Raw genomic sequence first — 23,972 nt, forward strand, 5'->3', positions numbered from 1 at the left:
CTATAAGCTAGTATTAGCATAATAAAAAATTACTAAGCTTTAAGTAGCTAATAAGGCTACTATATAACATAAATTACATAAAAGAAAGTAAATTAAAGTAAAAAAAACTTTAATAATTTAAAAAAGCCTACACTTAATAGCTTTAAAGAAGTTTAAAGTGCGTAGTAATAGAAAGAAAGTAAAGAAGTAGGTATAAGCTAAAGTAAGTAAGCTATCCTAAAGGCGCTACAGATAGTGCAATTAGACTAGGCATAACACATAAATGTGTAAGCAAGAAGCAGAAGTAGTATCTAAATAATATTCTAGGCTGTACTGTACTATATAGTGCTAGAGCGGGTTGTTATAGGCTATAATAGATTTTATTAGAGTAGGGTCTTGGCAAAATTAAGCGACTTAGGTGTGTGAGCAACTTGCCCGTGAAGTACGTTAATAGATATAGACATTACTTAGTAAAAAAGAATTATTACTTTTTTAGTATAAAAAGTAGACCTATGTTAGCAACTTTAAGATCTCTTATAAAAAGAAAGTTAAGCATTATTAAGCAAGGACTAGCAGTAGATAAGTAAATGTTACTCTTAATAGTGCTTTAATAGTGTTGCATTAGTGTTTAGCAGAAGCAAGATAGGTGCAGGACTAGTCCTAGACTTAATAATTATAAAAGGTTGTGTAATATTTAATTTAAAACTAGATAGAGAGCTTTTGTACACTAACTCTAGTTGTTCTTAGGCCAAGATGCACCAGTCACGACTTAAGCAGGGGGCATCGGAGTTCGTCGGGCTAGTGCAATGCCGAGCCTCTGATGGTGCACCTTTGGCGTTTTATCGCTTGGAGATGGATTCTTCCGGGACCGGTTGGCTACTTAAGATCATGCCAGCGCCACAACCTATCTCATCACCTCGCATACTTATGCAACAATGGTGAAGACTATGCTTGTTATCAGCCGACCTATCCTATTACGCCGCCTTGTCATGCAACGATGGTTGAAGATCGTGCTGGTCATCTGTCACAGTATCCTCCCCGGATCCCAGACATAACTGTATTAGATGCGTACTAGAGTATTATTAGTGCACGTCTAATATAAACACAACACAACATAGACATAAACTTAAGCATAAACTACCTTAACACTAACTAAACCTAAAACAGGCTTAATTTATACTTAAAGCGCTTAGACTTTTAAGCTAAGTATTTAATTACTAATTTCTTCCTAAACTTTCTTATTTCTTATATAACATCTTATACTTACTATAATACCTTACATAGTAATTAAACTAGACTTTTATAAAGCTTTATAACTTTACTTATGTATAATTATAACATTATGTTGTGTTAAAACTTTAGCTAAAAATAGCCTCTAAATTTAATTTAATAAGCTTAGTTGTCTGTACGTAGCAGCAGCGTCGCGGCCTGGATACGAACGATCGCGCACGAGCAGGATCATGTATCTATGTCACATAATGCTCGTGCGCGAACCTCTGTGCGCAAACATCTAGATATCCTCTTTTTCCTCTGTACAGAGGAAAGACAAGAGTAATAGAACTAGAAACATGTTGCCCTTACCTTACCTACCTTGTACACTGTGCACACTGTACACTACTCTTACTCTTACTACTTAAGTGCTTATACTATAAGCAGCTAGCTATTAGAGCCTATTTAACACTAATTAGTAGTTAATTTAACTAACTATAAATTAGTAAAAGTAATAATAAAGTACCTACGCTTTATAAGGTACTTTATTTTATTACTTATCTTTTAAGAAGAGTAATAGTAGAGTACCTACACTTTATAAGGTACTTTGTTTAGTTACTTATCTCTTAGAATAGTAGATTAATTCTTTACATTATATAGCAAGCTTTGCTACTATATAAAGTAAAAAGGAGATAGTGTAAGACACATACTAAAGCTACTAAAGCTGTATAACCTAGTAGCTAAATAATAGCACATTAATCCTTTATATTATACAGCAAGCTCTGCTACTGTACAAAGTAAGGAAGAGATAGTGTAAGGCGCACACTAAAGCTATTAAAGCTGCATAACCTAGCAGCTAGACAACAGCAGTACCTGTGCAATCTACTAGAAAAGTAATTAACTATACTATTATAATAAAATCTTATTAGTAACTAATAACTCTGCGTAATAATAAAAAAAATAAGAAATAATTTTTATTATATAAATAACTTATAAAAGACATAAAGATATTAGAGGCAACACTATAAAATAAGACTAGCTTAGAGTACTAGAATAACAAAATTAACATATTAGAAGCTTTAATAAGCTTATAAACTTAATTATATATAAGTTATATAATTACTAATCTACATATAATAACTTAGAAGGGCGCTACTTTTTTAAGTGCGTATATAGAGGATTTTAAAAGATAGACACTATAAAACTTCTTAGCACTTAGCTGCGCGTTTAAAAAGAAGCTTATATAAGTGCTAAAGGATAAGAGAATTACACTATAGCTAGGCACTAAAGGTACCTAAGCCTAGAAGCTGTATAATATAGCATAAAGAAAAGTAATTACACTAAAAAGGCTTTATATATAACTTTTATTACTATATAAGGCTCTGTATAGAAGTAGACTAAACATAATGCTGCTATTAACACTAAACATACTAGCATTACTTACTTCTACACCTTAGCTAGCACTACACTAATTACTGTATAAATAATACATGCCACCCTACTTAACGCCTGCTCTACACCCTTAATTGTACACACCACTGCCTGCAGTAGTGTATGCACTACTAATACCACCTGCACAATCTATACTACATTACAACTTATATAAACTTCTACCTTAGAGGGAAACTGCTAAAGAAAAACTTCTAGTAAATAAAATTATATAATTTTAAAAAGCATAAAAAAAAAATAATAACTATATAAGTTAACTATATAACATTTTTATAAATAAAATAAAAATTTTTATTAATTTATATTAACAGCTAGATATCTAAGAAACTTAGTACATAGATATCTTTCTAGACATCCTAAAAGGTTAGGTAAATATGTACTATATGCACAACATAGGCCCTAGACATAACTAGAAGCATTTGTACAACACTTTAAGTAGTTACTTTAACACTAATGTAAACTATAGCTAGTACTAGACAGACTAGATAATAATAACTTTTACATAATACTAATAAAAAAACTTTAATAAAAGTTTATATAAAGCTTTTAAAATAATAATTAATAAGCTTACACTTATATAAAAAGCACTAGAAATAGAATTTTAAAGAGATGTTCTACTGCACACTGCTGTTATATAAGCCTGTTAAAGATAACTAGAACTAGAACATGCTATGTTTACTATTAAGCTCTTATGTAAAGCCTTATTTAGCAACTTATAAGCATTACTTTAAGTTACTATAGACTAAAGGGTAAACTAATACCTTTAGGAACTGCCTAATGCATACTACATAGACTGCTAATACAACTCTGCATAATAAAAGTTTGCATAATAAGAAGAAAGCTTCCTTATGCGTAGAAGAGAACAACATAGAAGATTTTTATCTAGGTTTAGGCTACAATCTAGAGACAACTGCACGCAGACAAAGAAGTGCTTTATCTGCTATAAGAAAGAATGTTAGTTATTAAACTACTCTTATAATAACTATATGTAAGTAAAGAACTAGTACATTACCTTATATAAAGATTTCTATAATAAGACCTTATTATGTAAAGCTATTACTTTATACATCTAAGACTTTAAAGGTTACTTTAAGGAAAAAAATAATTTGCATAATATAAAGAAAATAAAATAGAAAAGTAAGAATGCTAAAAAAGCTGTTAACTACTTTACCTCTACTACTTATCTACACTATGTAACAGAAGAGGATATCTACAGCATTAAACCTAAGGAATATGCTAAGCAGTTTATCCTTAATAACTAATACTATATAGTATACTAAGGTAAACTATAGAACATAGGCGTAGCAAAGATTTTTACTATTAGTAAGTCTTAACTTAAGGTGTACATATAAGAAAACCTATGTATAAAAATTAATTAGACACCTAGCTAAATAAATATTAGCTTTAAAGGCTAAACACTAAAGAGATTAATTAGTACTATACAAATCTAGAACTTAATTAGTCTAGTTATATACTATATTCTAGAGACTCTAACACTATTTCTGCTATTACTAGCAGATGCTAACTAACTTAGAGCATACTTTAACAACATTCTAAATGTTATTATACATAAAGATAAAACTACTATACTTATTATATAAAAATAAGGACACTTTTTTTTAATATTAGTAAGAAAGAATCTATGTCTTTCTTTACTAAATTAGAACTCTACTGCCTCTACTACTAATTTAGACACCCCTGCATAGAGAGACTCTAAAAGATGCTAACTAGCGCTAGCCACAACATTAATGCTGTAGTGCTAGAAGAGATTAAGAAGTTCTGCTACCTCTGCTAATTATATAACTAGGCCCTATAAAAATTTAAGTTTATAATTAAAGATAACACCTACTTTAACTATAAAGTTATTATTAATGTTATATAAATTAATAATAAAGATGTTCTACATGTTATTAATGTAAACACATTATTTTAGGCTGCCACATTCCTAAAATCTATGTCTATATAAGATACTTAGAATGCACTATGCAAATGCTAGATTAACACTTATTAAAAACCCCTAGACTATATTATGTATAACTTTAGTATAAACTTTGCTTTAAAGGATTTTTAAGCTTATATAAAGATTATAGGAGCTATATGTAGGCAGATGCCTATAAAAGCATATTAGGCAGTTAGAAAGGTTAAGTATGTGCACACACCTCTCTAATAAGTGTTTAACATCCTAAAGACTAAGCTAGGTAACTGTACAGATAATAAGGCTATCCTATAGATAGCAGTTAAGGCTCTAAATAACACAGCTAGCCTACATAGTCTAGTACTTACACTGCTAGTCTTTAGGGCATACCTAAAAATTAACCTAAACTTTTTACTATTACTAGACATTATTACATAAGCAAGTGCTATACAAAAGGCAATAAAAATACTTTAAAAGAACTATGTAAAAGTAAACATTAATTATATAATTAATACTTATAATAGCTTTATAACACATAAAGTTCTTAACTTCTCTCTTAGCTTAGAGATTATAGCATAAAGGGAGAAGAAAGGCTAGACTAGCCTGTATAAGATTAAAAGCATTAAAAAAAGAGACATTATTATTAAAAGAAAAAATAGCCTACTAAAGCTCTAATATACACAGGTTAAACTATACTATAAAGAAAAAAAAGAAGATAACTTACTTATAATAGATAACCTAGATAAACTAATTCTTATGTAAAAAGATTTTCTAAAGAAAAAAAAAAAAAACAGCCTTATAAAAATGTTACAAAGGCAGAACTAAAGCCTACTATAAACTAAGCCCCTTAGGATAGCAATGCTGCACTAGTGTAAAGAGAAAATATAGATACTAAAAGAAGTAAAAAGTAAAAGAAACCTACATAAAGTCTAGACTAGGTATTTCTAACCTAGAAGAAAAAGGATAATTAGGCCTTATTTATTAAGCTCTATATAGATAGTGTAATTACTACACCTAGAGAACTATTTAAAGAATTAGACTACATAGAGATAGACACCTTAATTACTAATAGCACTTTTAAGGTTATAGTGTATAACTTAATAAAGTATAAAAGTTAGATTTTTAACTTTTACTTTATATAAAAAGTAAAAGGTAAAACAACCTAACTATATAAGAAATCCTGCCTAGTGTTTACTAGCTACTTAGATAAAAAGAAAAAAGAAATTCTTACTTAGTTACTAACTATCTAGAGGATAAGCTAGAGACTACTCTTAGCTATAAAAGTAAGCCTAAGAGCTACATATAAAATGCATTTTAAACTATGTAATATTACATAAGTATACATCTAATTAATAGATAAGCTTATGCGCACACTATACGCAAAGCTACTAAAAAAGATGCGCTAGAGCTTTCTACTAAATATAATACTCTAGGTTGTACAACTCTTGTATAGAGCTGCTAAATTAGAACTGTATTAGTTTAAAACATACTATAACTACTATAAAAAAAAGCTGCGCATGCACATCTTTTTATATAACCCCTACTTTTTAATTACTAATAAAGAAAAGCATACCTTTAGTATTACTAGCTTATAGATAGACAACACTTTAAGCATTATAATAAAGAATTTTATATAAAGAGAAAAAAAAAACTATAAAAGGCAAAGTTCTATATAAAGGGTAAGACTATTCTAGTAAAGAAGCAACTTATTAAGTTTAATAGTAAAAGAATTAAACTTACACACAACATAGTAGTTCTTACTTAAAAAAAACAAGTAAGCTACCTTTATATAATTAACCTAGAGAATAAGAATGCTATATAATAATATATTAAGTAACATGTAAAAGGGGTATACATTACATCTATATATTAACTAGAGGCAGCATTTAACCTTTTTATTACTACATAAACTATAGACTTTTTATATAATAACATTAACACACTTAACACATAAATTTAATAGTAGATAGATAATAGTAAGCATAGTCTTACTTTTCTACTATTACAGCTTAATTATGCAAAGCTGTTTATTTTTATAAATAAATTATTTACTAATAATAAAAACTTTAGCTTATAGCTAGGATTTTTAATTATATTAAGTAATAAAGACTATATAGAGTAAAGTAACTACTTTAAAATACTAGGCAACATTATACACTAAAATTCTACTAAGTGTAAAAGAGTAACTAGGAGTGTCCTTACTAGTAAACTATATAGAATAGTTAGAGAGTTTAATAATATAATTACTTTTAGTATAACTTTATAGTAAATTATATAAACACTTAAATTACTACTAATTTTAGTAGTAATCTATATAGATTTAAAGTTTTTATATAATTACTTTATTAAGCTAAGCACTACTAGTAAAAAGTAACTTATAATTAACATTATGTTACTCTATAAATTATATAAAAAAAAGGAAATTACTAAGATTAAGTAAATTAATAGTAAAAACAACTTAGTAGATGTATGTATAAAGAAAACACTAAACTAAGCTTTTTAATTATTAGTCCTAACTAACTACTTCTCTGTCTAGATAGAAGCATTTGTAGACTAGCTAGATTCTGTGCGCAAAGATGCTCTAGACTAACTAGACTAATAACACTTTTATATAAGGCTTATCTTTTTTATTTTTTTTATTATACGCACTTATTTTTCTTATTATAAGATTAAAAAAGAAGGATATGTAAAAAAGACAGTCTATTTATCTAGTATACAGAAAAAGAAAAAGCTACTACCCCTTACATATAGTAGTCACAATGCAGACCACAGCTCTACTATACACATAAGGCATAGGCATTAGCTTAGAAGTTAGCTAACATATAACACTTAATAAAAAAAAAAGCACTAGTAGTGCTGCTATAATAATAAGCACATAAAGTTACTAAGACTTAACTATAACTTTAAACTAAAACTATATAAAAGTACTTTTTATAACACACAACCTTTGCTGCCTACAGCTGCAGATTAGTGCTAGTAAGTAAGATAACATTAATATTATAAAATAGTAAAGCTGCTATATACTACTTCTTAGCCTATCTATAATTAGCATTTTATATAAAAAAAAAGCAGAAGAGCTAAAAAATTTATATGTTTATGCTAAGATGCTAAATAAACTGCTAATTAGTAGCAGAACTAGTTAAAAGGGTAACACAGATGCGCCCTAGGCTGCTAGACTGCATAAGGACGTTAAAGACGCCCGCACTAACAGCGCTAGAGGTAGAGGAGGAAGGCTAGAGAGACATCTCTCTCTCTCTCTCTCTATGTGTGTGTGTGTGTGTGTGTGTATGTGTGTGTGTGTGTGTGTGTGTGTGTACAGGCAAAAGTATCTGTTACTATTAGCACTATACAAAAAGAGAAAAGAGTTAGGGAATAGTACAGTAGGGCTTAGAGAGTAAAGAATAAAGAAGAGAAGGTAAAGAAAAAAAAAAGACCTTATTATATACACCTCCTTACGCACCTGCCTACGCAAAGATTCTACACTATTCTAGTATAAAACTCTGCATAAAATAGTTTATACACTACTAAATTACTTATAAGGTAAGCACATAAAGGCTAGATAATAATAGCCTAAAACACTTTACACTATTTATAGAGCTATTTATATAGTGTAACTAGCTTATCTTAATGTACAGCATTACTAAGGCAAGTCTTAATAAATAGGGTAGAGTAAAAGTAGAACATAATTAGATAGACCTACATAGGCAGAAGGAAGGTAACGTGTACAGAAGGCAACTCTTTAGACAAAAAGAAAAGTTGCTAGTGTCTGTACATAGCAGCAGTGTTGCAGCCTAGATATAAATAATTGCGCATAAGTAGAATTACATATCTATGTTACATAATACTTGTGTGTAAACCTCTGTACATAAACATCTAAATATCCCCTTTTTTTTCTATACAAAGGAAAGATAAGAGCAATAGAACTAGAAACATGTTACTCTTACCTTACCTACCTTATACGCTGTGCACACTGTACACCACTCTTACTCTTGCTACTTAAGTGCTTATACTATAAGCAGCTAGCTGTTAGAGCCCATTTAACATTAGTACTTATATAACTCTAAGCTATTAAAGTAAGCTAAAAAGCCTTTTAAAAAGTGCTTACTTTATAAAAAAGCTACTACATTATAAACTTAAAAGCTTTTTAAAAGAACTTTAAAAAACAGCTTTATGTTATTAAGTAGTCTATTTCTACTTTAACTTTTATTATAGTAGTAGGAACTAAGAACTTACTAGCCTTAAAGCTTACCTAGAAGTCTAGAGATAGCTTAACTCTTTTCTATCTAACACTGCTTATAACTTGTAACTTTTTTAACTTAGTAATAAAATCTAACTAACTTCTTAATCCTTTACTATTTAATAAAAAATAAAAAAACCTACTTTCTTTTTTATATAAGCTTTAATATAAACTTAAAGAAAATATAGACTAATTCTTCTCTAAACACTTTTAGTTACTATATACTTACTTTTAACTTAACTATAACATAATAGCCTTAATTAACTTACTAATAAATAAAGATATTATTAACTTAGATTAATTTATAGCATTTCTGTAAGTAACTTATAAAAACTTAAATAAAAAGTTAATAGCCCTAAGTTACTTAAACACTTTATAATAAAAAAAAAAAAGCTTTACCTTACACTTTACTAAGTTTTGCTAACTTATATTTAATATAGGCCTAAATAAGATAGGTCTAATTATAGCCTTATATAACTCCCTTTTAACTAAACTGCAACGCGCTATAGTAGAAGAACCCCTTTTAAACAACCTTAACATGTATGTAAACTTAATTACTACTTATAATAATAATATAAAGTTTCTTCTTATATAAGCCTTAATACACCCTTAAACTAGTGTAGTTACAAATAAGAACTTTAACATAATAAAAATTAATTTAAATTATACTTTAGTTAGTTCTAGAAAGTGTAAAGATTATAAAAAAAAAAGTTAATACTTTAAGTATAGTAAGCATAGTTATATCTTTTAAAACTACTTTATTTCTTTTTTTTAAGTCTATATAAGTAGTGCTGCTAGCACTTATTAAAAATTTTTACTATTTTAATTTTATTTTTATAAAAGCTTTAACTTATATTTAAGCTTTAATCTTTCTTACTACTCTTAACATAGCTGCAGCTATAGTAGTAGGAGCCTATAAAAAGGCTTGTTTTAGGGCTAAGTTACCCTCTAAGACTAATTTAATACTAGATCTTTACTAACTTATAAGCTAAGTCCTTTACTAATAACTAAAAGTACTAAGTTAATATTTTTATATATTTATAATAAAGAACTATATTAGCCTTAATATAAGCTTTTATTAACTTAGAAGTAAATAGCATAAGTTATATTAATAAAAAACTAGTGTATAAACTAAATCTTTAATTAACACTGCTTACTTAAATAATTTACTTAACTAGATTTAATAAAAAATAACTTAAAAAAAGTTTTATTTTTTATACTATAACTATTATAATTACTTACTAACACTATAAAGAGTAGATTAAACTTTATGTAATAAACATAGGACATTATAACTTAATTTTAGAATAACTATAGCTATATTAGCATAAAATTGCTTTTAATTACTAAGAGTAAGTTTTAAACTTTAACTCTTTTTAATGCTAAAATGTATGCTTATGCTTATACCTAAACAACACCTAAATAGCACTTAATATAAAAGGTTTTTAGACCTACTTTTTTATAACCTAGAAAAAAACTACTTAAGTAAAGCTAATAAGCTAGGCCTTTTACTAAAATAGGCTATATAAAATAATTTAATAACTGCTTAAACCTAAAGAAAAAAAAGCTTTTAAAAAACTTTTACTTACTTAATTTAGACATAAACTAGGACTTAAACAGCAGATAAACATCTGCTATATAAAACCTGCCTTATTTATAACTCTAGCTTAACAACTAGATTATAAAATCTATGTAGTTATAATTTTTAATATAGACTAAGCTTTAGCTTTTTAAAAACATACTAACTTAAAAATAATAGTTTTTTAAAACTACTATAACTTATTACATGTTTTTTTTTAAGATAAGTTTAATAAGCTTTTAATATAATGTCTATATAATTACTAAATAACTTTTAAGCCTAGTAAACAACTTAGTTATAGGCTACTATATAAAATGTTGCTAAATAAATTAAAAGTGCTTTAAAAATACTTTAATAAGAACTTAAAAAAAAAGTTTATTTAAGCTAGCTTTTTACTAGTAGTGTTACTTATACTATTTATAAAGAAACCTAGAGGTAGGCTTTAATTCTATGTTAACTACTAAAGACTAAATATTATTACTATTAAAAACTAATACTTAATTTCTTTTTTATAGAAAACTCTAAGCTAACTAAGTAAAGTAAAGTATTTTATAAAGTTAGATATTATTACTGCCTTTAACAAGCTAAAGATAGCAAAAAGTAATAAGTAGCTAATAGTGTTTTAGACTTAATATAGACTATTTAAGTACTTAGTAATGCCCTTTAGCTTAGCTAACGCGCCTAGTACTTTTTAATATTTTATAAATAACTTACTTTAACCTTACCTAGATATGTTTTACATTATGTATATTAATAATATTCTAATTTATAGTAATAGCCTTTTAGAGTATAAACAGCATGTACGCCTAGTGCTAAAAGCTATAAAAAAAAGTAGGTCTGTAATTTAACATAAATAAATGTAAGTTTTACTAATTAAAGGTTATATATTTAGGATATGTAATCTTTATAAATAGCATCTAAATAGACCCTATTAAGGTTTAGACTATGCTAGATTAGTAATACCTAAAGAACATAAAAGATGTTTAAGCTTTTATAGAATTTACTAACTTTTACTAATAATTTATTAATAACTTTTTATAGTAAGTAAGCTTTATAATTACACTTACTAAAAAAAAAATTTAATTTAACTTTAACTTAAATTACTAACAGTTTTTTAACTAGCTAAAAAAAGCCTTTACTAAAGCCTTAATACTCTACTACTTTAACTTTAAACTACTAATACTTATAGAAGCTAATGCCTTAGACTATATAGTAGCAGGAGTTCTCTTCTAGACTAAGCTAGACAGGACTATTAGGCCTATTACATACTTCTTAAAAAAAATAAGTTCTGTAAAAAGTAATTATAAGATTTATAATAAAAAATTACTTACTATAGTACACTACTTTAAATAATAGCAACCTAAACTAGAAGGTGCAGTGCATCTAATATAGGTCCTATTTAACTATAAGAACTTATAGTACTTTGTAACTATAAAACAACTTAGCTACTAATAAGCTTATTAGTTTAAATACTTATTTTATTTTAATTTTAAGATTACTTATTATTCTAGTTAAAATAAAGAGAAACTAGATGCCTTTATAAAGCAATTCTAAAACATCTTTGCTTAAAAAAAAGTATAAAAGGCTTAACACTAAACTTTACTTTAACTTAAGCTATTTTTAGACCTTAACTTAAATAAAATAAATTAGATAATTAATTAAATTATTATTAATAAGTATTTAAATAATAAATTTATCTAAGAAATTTTAGACCTGCTTTAAAACAGCACTAGTTAGTTAAAAAAGGTAACACTAGCTAACTATAAAAACTAAAATAGTAAGCTGTATTACTATAACTAACTTATAATTTTTAATTCTAATAAACTAAAAATTAAACTACTTTAAATTATACATAACTTACCTGTTAAAGGACACTTAGGTAAAAAAAAGACTCTTAACCTACTACAGAGAGAGTACTACTAGCCCCACATGTTCTATACTGTACGCTAATACATATTATGTTGCTATACTTACTATAAAGTAAAGGCCTTTTAAAAAAAGTATAATAGCTTACTTAAACTGCTTCTAATCTTTAAATAAGCTTAAAAAAATATATTAATTAATTTTATTATAAACTTACTTTTATTTAAAAGGTACATAAATATTATAGTAGTTATTAATTACTTAACTAAGTATTAACACTTAATACTATGTTTCTTTATAACTGCCCTTAATATAGCCTAGTTATTCTACTAATATGTATAAGTTTACTATAGCCTACCTAATATAATTATATTAGATAGAGGTACACAGTTTGTCTTAGCTTTTTAAGACAAACTCTATAAACAGCTCTAAATTATCCTTTATTTATTTATAGCTTTTTACTTAAAAACTAATAGCTAGACTAAGAACATAAACACTATAATAAAATAAGTTCTATAAGTGTACATAAACTACTAGTAAAATAACTAGGTAAAATAGTTAGCTATAGCATAGTTTAAAGCTAATAACATAACATTTAAATTAACATAAGTATCTCTATTCTTAGTAAACTATAGATACTACTTTTAAATAAGATTTAAACTACTTTTAAATACCTTCTAACTAACTTATTAATTTATATAAGTAATAGATATAAATAGACTTATTAATAAGATCTAAAATATATTTAAATATGTTTATAAAAAGCTTATATAGGCTTAAGCTCTTTAATAAAAGTACATAAACTAATTCTAAACCTCTACCTTTGCGTATGCAGCTAGTAAGAAGGTCTAGCTAGACACTAGAAATATTTAAATAAACTAATAATTAAAGAAACTTAATTAGAAAAACCTTAGCCCTTTTATAGTAGCTTATATAGTCTTATTACACACTTACTAATTAATTCTACCTAACAGCATAAAAATACACCCTGTGTTCTATGTATTGTTGCTGTGCTAAGTAGCCTTTAAATCTAACTATCTACCTAGACAGCTAAACCTGCTACCTAAACCTATTATTATAAATAATAAACTAGAATATATTATAAAAGACATTAAATAGATCTAGTTTAATAAAAAAAAACATATTTATAAATACTTTATAAAATAGACTAGATACAACAAACTGTTGTAGAAACCTGCAGAAGCTTTATAAAAAAACTTTATAGTAACTTAATTTTACACCTAATACTTATCTAAACTAAACCTATACCTTAATAAAGATAACCTAATGCTAGAACTACTAATGTAAAGGATTCTCTTCCTAATAAAAAAGAAAAGTACTGTTATAGTATCCTCCCTAAATCCTAGACATAACTGTATTAGATGTGTACTAGAGTATTATTAGTGTATGTCTAATATAAACATAACATAACATAAACATAAACTTAAGCATAAACTGCCTTAACACTAACTAAACTTAAAATAAGCTTAATTTATACCTAAAGCGCTTAAACTTTTAAGCTAAGTATTTAATTACTAATTTTTTTTTAAACCTTTCTGTTCCTTACACAACGTCTTGTACCTACTATAATACCTTACATAGTAATTAAACTAGACCTCTGTAAAGCTCTATAACCTTACTCGTGCACAATCGTGACATCATCATATCTTTACTATAGAATAGACTTCTCCTGAAATAGCATTCTTATAATACTCTTGCTGCTATTAAAACTTATAAAATTGGTTATATCTAAGCATAAAAACTTTACTATAGTGTTTAGAAGCTACCATTAGTGTTATGGCTGCTATCGCACGAAGATTGACGCAAGGCCGCTACAAGTGTCAGTAATTACGTGTAATGAAATCCAGGCCATCCGTGAGCCTTACGTAATTAATGACTTTTCGTGTAATTTACTTAGACCCATTAAAAGCTCGGCCTGTGGCTGTGCGGACCCCCGCCGAAATCGCAACCGCACGTGTGTGTGTGTTCTATTATGGCCATGCACCCCAAGGGTATAGGCCGTTACAATGCGCCACATATGTACATTCTGTTATCAGGCGCTTGCTCCAGTTCAGAAGCCAACCATGAAACCTGCTGATCGCACATCTAACACTATGCTCAAATCGCAACCGCACAACACTATGGCTTGAGCAGTTTGGTCGCCCTCCCTGCCAGCGATGGCGACATAAGATGTCAGATCAAAAATTACTTAATTATCATCTGTAAGCGCATTTCAACCATTTTACGTTTATACCTCCTCCAGGCCTAACTTGATCCTCTAAATTACGGAACCAATTTTAGCTATTACCTACGCTAACCTATGTAGAGATCTGGAAGGGCGATAAAACCTCCGACAGCCGTCATAAGCATGAAATACGGGACTGAAGCGTTTTGAATATCTCCCGGATGTTTTACAAGCCAGTATACGAAAAAGCTAAGACCGATCCCCGTAGATACCGCTAATAGGTAGAAAAATTTCGTAAGTGAAAGTCCGTAGACTCCATGGATGCCGTAACCAACTGACCGAGCCTTCTTACCCACACAAATTTTGGTTTTCTTGGGTAGACCAGAGATGATGTCGTTAATGTTATCGTCCGTAATATGTTTGTGGTGGTGTAAGATATAGTGTGCAAGCGTAGTCTCTACCCACGCCAGATGAAGGTCTTCGTCCGGGATACTGCCCGTGCTGATATCATACTCCAGTGTTCGGCGAATCTCATCAAGGTTAACTTTCTCAGGCCCACATTTTACAAGATCCTTTTCGTCCAGAAGGCGGATGAACTGCAAGATAGTCAAGGCTTGGACTTCAGTACTCTTGGAGCTCACCTACCTTGACAATTTTGACTGTCGCGCAGTCCGTAAGAGAAAGCCACGAGCGAATTCCCCGAAGCCGGCGATAGCTCTCTAGTAGCTCATTTATGAATTCGCGGCCACGCTTCGCTCCAGTTTGCGCCTCCACGCATATCTCATGTAACCGGGTTTTGGTTGAATCTACACTCCAATATACCCACTTCCTAGGAGAGTCACCAACTTCCATCTCTATATTCGATGTAGTATTGACAGAGATAGAAGGATATGCCCTCTGCGTGCGCTGAGACCTCCGCGATTTAGAAAACGAATCAATCGAAGAACTAGATATTAGGTCTGCGGAGGAGCTTCCTGGTAAATTACTAGTGGAGTCCCCACCATCATTGTTATCACTGGCCGAGGGGGTTACAGACTGAATGTAGCCAGGTTTTCGAGTAACCGGCCTATTATCTTCATCTTGGGGATCTCCTTGCAACACTTCGGACTGGTTTGGCCAGCGATCATTTGGCTGGTTGCACATCCCAATTTGGGGCGATAAGGCTGGCATGTGGGGTAGTAGAAGGCAAATTTGCAACGGACCAAACTGAAGTGGACGAACGCCTTGCTACTACAAGCAGGGAGGGAGGCCGACCCGCTCCGGCCATAACCTTGCGGGGTGACGAATTCTGAAGGTATTAGAGGATTGAGTTGGTTGATTGGAGGCATGGCCGCCAAAGGTGCAAATTAAGGTTGGCCTGCTTGCTTGCAGCCACAATGCTTAACTTACAGGATAACATGTGTAAATTACACGTCGATAATTACGTGCGACGCTTAGTTGTCTGACACTAGCTAGGGTTGGAAGTACTGACAGGGGTGGCGACCTTGCATGAATTTGCACACCACAGTAGACACAAGGCTAAAGATGATTTAATAGCATTATAGTAAGGTTCTAAATTTTAGATAACATTGTTTTTTAAGTGTTTAAGAGTGGCAAGAGCCCAATTATAATGTTGCAGGGAAGGAACTAGGTTTTTCTCTAATATAAGTGTGAGAGCACTGTGAAGCAGGAAGCATGAAGCGCAGAAGAGGGTACAGGATAGTATTGATAGACGAATCCTTGAGGAGACTCAGAGGTTCGTGAGAGGATATATATATATGTGCTGGGGCACGTGACGGGACGAGGGCTCTCCGGGGAGAGTCCGAGGCATGTCAAAGTTAACCGTGACAATAAGACTCTCTGCATATTAGGCGCGAAGACGATAATATGCATTGTAAATTTTAGATTAAATATGTTTCAAATGTCTAGAAAAAGCTACTGCAGGTAAATACTATAGATCTATAGTGTATATCAACATGTGCACAGAGTTTGGGTTGTTTGAAGTTGAAGTACTCCTCATATTTCTCGGCGCGAGGGAATTCTCGACCTGCAAGGAGGGACGTTAGCTCAATAAGTGTAGCTAGCTGGTGGAGACAACCCCAAGGCGATGGCAACTCTCCAACTATTACAGTTGGTAAACCGTTCTGCTCTGGCAGGTTATAGCACCGCCAATATGCTTGTAGTTATGGCAAGAGAATGTTTAGGCAAGGTATAGGTTTTGTTGGACTGGTAATGTTATAAACATAAACAAGAGGCAGAAGACGAAGGGGAGTGGTATTGCACTTAGGGCTGATAAGAAGAATTTAACAAAGCATTGGGAGTTTTGGGTAATTTTAAATGTCTTGGAAGAAAGACGGAAGAATAGTGCTTCTTACACGGCCTGGATTGGCCGCTGGTTCTGAATAGCTGGCTTTGGCCGGAAGATGCGGGCTTCACTAATGAAGTGTAAGCTAGTAAACCCGGTTATGGGAAATATTGGACAACTATAGATACCCGGGGATGAGGTTCCACTGCACAACATGCTCCTCCGAGAAGCAGATCTCATCCTGCCGAACCAATTCGACGCAGCTATCGCAGCTACAGGCCCTTTCAGTGATGACCAAGTCTCCACGGTGGATCGGGTAGTAAGAATTTCAAGGAGATATCGAATCTAGCGTCAATCAAGAAGTAATCGTGGACGCTGTAGCACCTATTCTTTATAAATGGAGGTGTTGGTTTCCGAAACCGTGTTGTTCCACTCAAACCCGATCTAAAGCATGGAGCAATCTGGGCAGAGCGACTCCTTTGGATTGAGCCAGACACCATGTGTCGACACCAGCAGGACGGTCGAATTTGGCACAATTTCTTCGTTTGCAAGTAGCCCACGACTTGGCTAGACCGACTTGATATGAGTTAATCGTGGTCTGTCTCATGAAAACCCAGCCCACACAACTAATCTCAATTTTAGCAACGTTATTCATAACGTCGACCCAATTTCTGACTCAAGGACTTTCACCATTGCTCAAACTTTGGGGTCTGCGTCAAAGCCCCCCTGCTTGAATATAAATCCCACAATACCACTATCGGACCAGCATTGAAGACAATATCGATCCTTACCTGGACAAATGGATTAATCAAATCTGTAAGAGACTTGATAGCTCGACTTCTGGAGCGAGCTTAGTGCAATCATAGACTTCGGCGGTGTCGGATTCATTTCACCAAACGTTGGTATCACATCATATATCGTGACACTCGATCCTGCTCAGTTCAGTCTTGGTGCTTTCAACACCACACGATTCTTCGAGGTGTTGGACACTCTTAGCTATTCCCAGATTCCGGAGCATAATCTACCAAAATACACTCAACGCTTTTCAACTATATGTAAGTAATTCCGAAGTGGCTGATATATACAACTAATACACGTGCTATTTGCTAGATACAGTGGGCACAGGCCAAGGCCATATATGGAATAATTATTCATGTATCGATGGTCTATTTACTTAGTGCCGGTATTTGACACTACTGACGAAATTTCAAGAGAGCAATCGTCGTCAGGATTCCAGACATCGCTTTGTTCAATATATACCCATGTCTGTCGATCGGTGTTAGAGCTCGGATGAAAGATACTGTATTTGAATACATTCCGACTAATCTACATCTTTGTTAGGTGGCTTGAAGATCTTAAGTGTAATTGCAGCTATTTATTCTACAGAATCAAAATTACCTGCATAGACAGTCGAAAATTCTAATTCCCATTAGAACATATCAGATATTCAACTCATCTAGGGTTTCGTTGATGGAAACAACTACTCGTATGGCAGGAAATGCTCACGGTTTGAGGCGACTGGGACTACCTTCTAGCTTTTATACATAGTAGCTTCTCTACTACCGGTTTTAGGACTCTATGATGTAATCGCCTCTAGTAAAATGATAGCTAACATCATGCCCAGGGAGCATATAGTGGCCCAGGAGAGGTCTTTGCGTCTGCTTATAGTTTCGGAATCGATGCTTTTGGGTATTCACCGTATAGTGGATGACAGAATCGGTATGCACTCCTGTAATGGCTCATTGGCTCATCTCCCGTATCCAAAATAGTTCAAATTCCGATATTCATTTGGAAAAATGAAGTTGTGAACATGCTTTTCCGCACCAAACCTTTGCTGGATTCAAACCCATCAGAGACTTCTTTAGTGCGCTACAACCATTAAAAATTCACTCATGACGTTCATTGCGGTATCCCAGCGCTTATATCGCGAATTAATCGGCTCTTTACTGGGCTTCTTGCGATTGGGAGACTGCTTGACAAGCATGGGAGAGCAAGATTATCGATAGGATCACAGAAAGCCCTGATTAATTGACTTTTGTTGAAAGAACATTGAGGCAGAACGAGCATTTGTGCACTTGCTAAATTGGTGCACCAATAAAGGAGTGGATGGAAGGGGCTGGGAGGATTGTAGTTGATCTATTTCAGTGGAAGGGTTTATGGAGGGAGGACCCATCTTATGTCGATGATGAGGGTCAGAGGAGTGGTACGGCGAATGAGGACAGCTTCCAGAAGGCTCATCCGGATTTCTTCGGGCTATTTCACAGGTCTAATCATGGCTGAGCGGACCCGCTCTTCGGGTTGGGAAGTGTATTAATGAATTAGGGCTCCTCCTTTATGCTACCTTCAATGCTGCGCAGAACTCATCCCACTCCCCTGAGCAGTGTGTCCAACCGTTAGTACACCTAATAGTACAGTACTGTAGTACAGCGATTTTGGTCACGTACGTACGTACAGGGCATCTACTCAGTATACTGTACTATACATGAGGCTGCTGTACTAACTGTTTACAGTAGTTATATAGGATTTTTAGTAGTTTTAGGCAGTTAAAGGCAGGTTGCTAAGGGCTAGGGGGCTTGTGTTTAGAGATTAATGCGGAGAATGCTGTTAGTGCCTGTTTTGTTAGCAATCTTCTAACAAATTTAACAACTATGCTATCTACTTTATTCTTTTGCCTATTATAATGTCCTAATTTCTATCCTAATTAATAATGTAGTTATCTTAGCGTGTTACTACCTTGCAGGCCCTATCCTCGCGGGCCTTATCCTTACATGCCTTATCTAGCTGTTCTGCCACCTAGATATATCATGCTGCCTTATCCTAACGCTTAGAGAAGGCCTGTATGGCCTTACCTGGCCTATCTAGGCTGTCCTTGTGTGAAGCGACTCCCTTAAAGCATATGTAAGATACCTAGGCTAAGGAGCACCTAAATAATGCCTGCTATAACATTAGAATTGCCTTTAAGATTAACATTGCCCTTAATTTCTTATTAATCTTAGTGTAACGGCGCAGGCAAGACAATGGGTCCGAATGCGGTGGGAATCCACTCAGAGGCATATGGGAGTGCGTGGGGACTCTGAACCTGGGAATGCCATTGACACCTATAGGCCTTGTACGAAAGGATATCAGAAAACTACCGAGCTAGCTACGGGGCGAGGTGCGACTAAATACATGAGGGAATAGGGGTAACAGCAGGGGGCCGGGCAGAGTCGAGTCAGGGTCGAACCAGGGTCGGAGCCGATACGGAGACCCTTCGGATAGGTTCCGGGCGACCCGAGATGGAACGATTCATGAGAATCGTTACACTTAGTAACCTTATGTAAGTGCAAGCAGTGCTTCTTATAGGCTAAGAAGACTATTATAATAAAAAGGAATTAACTATTAGTGTTAATAATAAAGGCTTCTTAACTGCAGAAGAATTAGTTACATAACATTACTGTTACTAGTAAGATTAATAACTGTAGATCTTACAAGGGGTATTACAACTTCCTAATTAGGTATAGTCTTTAGCTTTAGCGCAATTACTTTATAATACTTTAGTTACTGTATCTAAACTGTACACTGACGTTATCTCCTCTGTACAGTTAGTTAGTAATAGCTGACTCTTCTGTAACTGTACTATACAACCTCTAAAAGGCTCTGTAACTAACGGTTGGACACACTGCCCCTGAGGAGGCTCTAATCGCTAAAAAGACGAGGGTAGGGCTTACGGAGAATCCTATTTAAGATCTACTACATATAGTTAATATGTTTAAGATCTAATAAGCAGGACAGCCGTCGTATAACATTAATATGTTGCTCTATCAAAATTTCCCTCGTGCTAATGGCTGTATTGAGAGGGGCGTTATCCATCGTAAATTGACCGCCTCTTGAGTAGTCACGTAGGAAACCTACCTGGAGAGCTTTGAAATAACTCTAGGCCGCATATCTATTGTGGTGTGCTGTAGGGGCCCTTGTTATAATCACGAGGCACTCCGTGGCGGGAGCAGCCTTTGTCTTGGCATTGTACTTTTACTAAACTTTCAAGGAACACGGGCGTTTGCATGCTAGCACATTCGACGCAATAAGATATGTAGTTTGTGCTAAATTCTTGCGTTATATTAAAGTTGTTCCCAATTCTGGGGAGAGGTTCGAAAGTTTTAAACCATTTTGCTTTTGTGCTAACATGCTGCATGCCGTCTCACGGGGCGATTCCATTTCTTAAAAAGCGTTTTTATTCTAGCAACTGGCGAAATAGAATAGTCCTTAAAGATGTTCCGTTGTGCATGAGAAATTCTATGTTCCGATATTGAATGTGGATTGCTTTGCTCTCCTCGGACTTATTGTTTCGTCCTCATTCGGTGTCGCCTTGTGCTAGATCGCGAGTCAGTTCGCCATTGCCCTTTAAGACCAGTATTGCGAACGCTACGAGCATGAAACATTGTTGATATACACTCATAGCGCAACTTACCAAGTGGCTTTATCCTATGTCAGGGATTTTTCTTGAAATTATTCAAGTATTTTCAACTTTTTTAATTCTCCCATCGGCTTGAGATTTGAGGCAATACCTAACTTCTTGTGCATATGATGCCGACTTAGCGTGTTGGCATCGAAAGAAATTCCCTCAAGTATGCTAGCATCATGTCCTGAGAACGTTTATACGACTAGACGCAAGTTATGGGCCTTTTGATCTCGACAAACACAAGATTGAGTTATGGGGTCAGCCTTACCTAGGTATGTTACACTATGACAGCTGTGTTGTTACCCGTCTCTTATCTCCCATTCGATGCAGAATTCACGCCCCCTAGCACTAATTAAAGACTCTGGAATAGCCAAAGAGAGATATTGTTCACCATATTATTCGGTTGACACCCAACCCTCGGCGGAAAAGCAGTCCTCTAGACCAGTTGGCACATTGGGCACTATCTGAATAGGGCTTCAAGTGTGCCTGCAAGGCAACGAAGATATGCAGCCCTCCGAGGCCGGCCAGCTGAACAAGGGAGTCGAGCTCGCCTCACGATCTCACACTGGGCGCGATTTTGCGCGATGAGCCGGAGGACTTTTGTTATTAGCGCTACGGAGGACCGTGCTTCCAGGACAATTACACCGTAATAGCGAGCACAACTAGTGTTCCGTTGGTTGGTTCGCTTGAGGTGGACTGCGCAATTTGCAGCGAAGCAGAAAGCCATTGGCTTCCTCCCTGATGATCAGTCCTCCACTCGACGTTAAAACGCACGCTGATTCGTCACTTCCCACGCCGTCCTCCTTCAGGTGGCCTAAGCGCCAAGAAAACCTGGAGGACTTTCGGTTGTGCGGCAAGAATTCGTCGTCCTCCTTGATAAACCCATGCCCCGTGTCCTTCTTCTGCTACCTTCTTCTGCCTTTTCTTACCGTGGCAATGTCACATCACATATTTCCCTTCGTACCTCTTCAGGTTCTTTTCAAATAGTTTCATTACACTAAGTGTCTAGCAACCAACGTTACTATTGTCCCATTCCTTCATTTGAATTAGAGGGCCTTGCTGTCTCTGCATCTCCAGCCACTAACGTTCTCTTCAGATTCGCACCCCTCTGAATGCCTATCACCAATCTGCGAGAGGTGTAGTTTCACGCTCTAATTCTTCCAGCCATGTGCTACGTTCTTGTTGAACATGGTCCACCATATCGTTTAACTCCTGGCTATGGTCATGTCGTTCTATTGTCGCTTCAGCGATAGTTGGCGTCGAGCCCACCAGGTTAGGTCTCGCATATGACCTAGATCCTCTCCATGATGGATAGAATGTACGGCTCGGACTCCGTATGGATTCCGAGACACTGTCATCGATTCTGAGAGGTGGTGCACTTTCTCTAAGAGTAGGTTCTGCAACTTCATCAGCTCCAAAATACTCTTGCAATATTACGTGCTGGCTGACATACCTCCAGGAATATCAAGAGCAGTTGTGCTGTTCCGCTGGGTCGTATTATTCGCCCTATCTGCATTTTGCGTCAGTCTGAAGTCATTGATAGTGATTTATGACCTATGCTCCGGTCACTGTCGCTGCCTCGTTGCTCTTGTTTTGAAGGTTGACTCCACGACCAATGGGCCAACTCACCCCTCTTCCCCATGGCACCTGAGAAATGGTCCAATCCATCATTCCGAGGCCTAGGATTGTATGCCGATCGGTTCGTTCGTACTATTCGCTTCCAGCAGCGCAACCTCATAACTCCCCGTAGGTGAAAGCGTTGCTTACCGTTGCGAGTTTGGTACCACCGCCTGATAGACTCCGAGACTATTATGACGCCTGCTAAAGCTGCCGGAATCCCAACGAGCAATGCCACAAGCTCAACGATGTCCCCGTCGACGCGATTCCTAGTGGGGGCACCCTGGACCGTCCGCACTTTCTGGGTCAGCTCGTCGTAGGTAAGGCCACCGTTTCAATCGCGTGTGCAGATGAAAGGAAGAAGTGAACGAGGAACGGCAGGATCAATCCCCCGATGAACTCACCAAACCCCAGTCCTACAACAAGTAGGAGCCTGTTTCCGACCCAACGCTCCATTCCATTGATCATCTGCTGTCGTTCTTTCGGTCTCAAGGCTATCAGGATCAAACTGGACTCTAGATGTATAAGGCCGACTTAGCTCGGATCTGACTCTAACCTGTACTATCCCAAGGCGTCTTGGGAATGTGAACATCAGAACAAGTGACATCGGAATTTGTTGGCAGATCAGTTGGTGGTCGAACACAAGACGAAGATTGAAAGCTCCAAGGATTTTTAGAAAGAACATAGTAAGCGGATTGGCTCGGCTCTGCTGGCGTTCACAAAAGGTCAACCGCCCGGACAGCGTCCGAGGCTTACGCTCCTATCCAATCACTACGGCTGATGCCAGAACCACCTGTGCCCGAATTTTAAAGATTACAACTCTAAAGCCCAGAATCAGCGATTCTACTGCACACCAACACGGTAAACTCAAACGCTGCTCGACTACGCTTTGTCTAGAGAGAACGGCGGCGCCAACAACAAGCAGCGTAATTCATACACTATCTGCCTCAATCGTACCAAGTTGAGAAATATCCAATTTCTTAATCATTGAGGTATTGTAGAATTTTACGGCAACATGCCATGGCACCCTAGCTTTTCAGCGCGGACGCGTTGTTGAACCAGGTTCTAGATGGAAATGGAACACATCGGCGGCATACCTGCGTGTCAAGCTCTCTCCGCCTCTTCTCCGCTCACTCCACATCCGAGCACCCATCCGTGAGTGTGTCAAAGCATGACCGTGTCAAAGGCTTGACCACTCGCTGCTTCCATTGGACCCC

The 23,972-nt window shown here is 34.5% G+C and overlaps 3 protein-coding genes across 3 annotated transcripts; 1 reads left to right on the forward strand and 2 right to left on the reverse strand.

The window, feature by feature from the left end:
- Nucleotides 1–14,035: 14,035 nt before the first annotated feature.
- Nucleotides 14,036–15,744, reverse strand: BDR25DRAFT_360279 (uncharacterized protein; the record flags this gene model as incomplete). The annotated part of the gene is made up of 8 exons (XM_033696219.1): nucleotides 14,036–14,063; nucleotides 14,118–14,219; nucleotides 14,258–14,325; nucleotides 14,372–14,399; nucleotides 14,470–14,509; nucleotides 14,550–15,045; nucleotides 15,077–15,579; nucleotides 15,615–15,744. The coding sequence occupies 8 exons, from the start codon at nucleotides 15,742–15,744 to the stop codon at nucleotides 14,036–14,038; spliced, it is 1,395 nt and encodes a 464-aa protein (XP_033542596.1).
- A 346-nt stretch (nucleotides 15,745–16,090) lies between these two features.
- On the forward strand, nucleotides 16,091–18,411 carry BDR25DRAFT_360280 (uncharacterized protein; the record flags this gene model as incomplete). The annotated part of the gene is made up of 18 exons (XM_033696220.1): nucleotides 16,091–16,151; nucleotides 16,201–16,289; nucleotides 16,384–16,456; nucleotides 16,500–16,536; nucleotides 16,579–16,624; nucleotides 16,657–16,722; nucleotides 16,761–16,838; nucleotides 16,885–17,019; nucleotides 17,082–17,243; nucleotides 17,288–17,408; nucleotides 17,467–17,516; nucleotides 17,551–17,755; nucleotides 17,811–17,855; nucleotides 17,879–17,964; nucleotides 17,998–18,041; nucleotides 18,107–18,207; nucleotides 18,273–18,283; nucleotides 18,325–18,411. 18 exons carry the CDS (start codon nucleotides 16,091–16,093, stop codon nucleotides 18,409–18,411), a joined length of 1,497 nt encoding a protein of 498 aa, XP_033542597.1.
- Nucleotides 18,412–22,055: 3,644 nt separating this feature from the next.
- Nucleotides 22,056–23,440, reverse strand: BDR25DRAFT_378424 (uncharacterized protein; the record flags this gene model as incomplete). The annotated part of the gene is made up of 6 exons (XM_033697546.1): nucleotides 22,056–22,535; nucleotides 22,592–22,648; nucleotides 22,768–22,848; nucleotides 22,906–23,065; nucleotides 23,160–23,171; nucleotides 23,312–23,440. The coding sequence occupies 6 exons, from the start codon at nucleotides 23,438–23,440 to the stop codon at nucleotides 22,258–22,260; spliced, it is 717 nt and encodes a 238-aa protein (XP_033542598.1). The 3' UTR covers nucleotides 22,056–22,257.
- Between the last annotated feature and the right edge of the window lie 532 nt (nucleotides 23,441–23,972).

Source organism: Lindgomyces ingoldianus (genome assembly GCF_010093535.1).
Source record: "Lindgomyces ingoldianus strain ATCC 200398 unplaced genomic scaffold BDR25scaffold_37, whole genome shotgun sequence".
Lineage (NCBI taxonomy): Eukaryota > Fungi > Ascomycota > Dothideomycetes > Pleosporales > Lindgomycetaceae > Lindgomyces > Lindgomyces ingoldianus.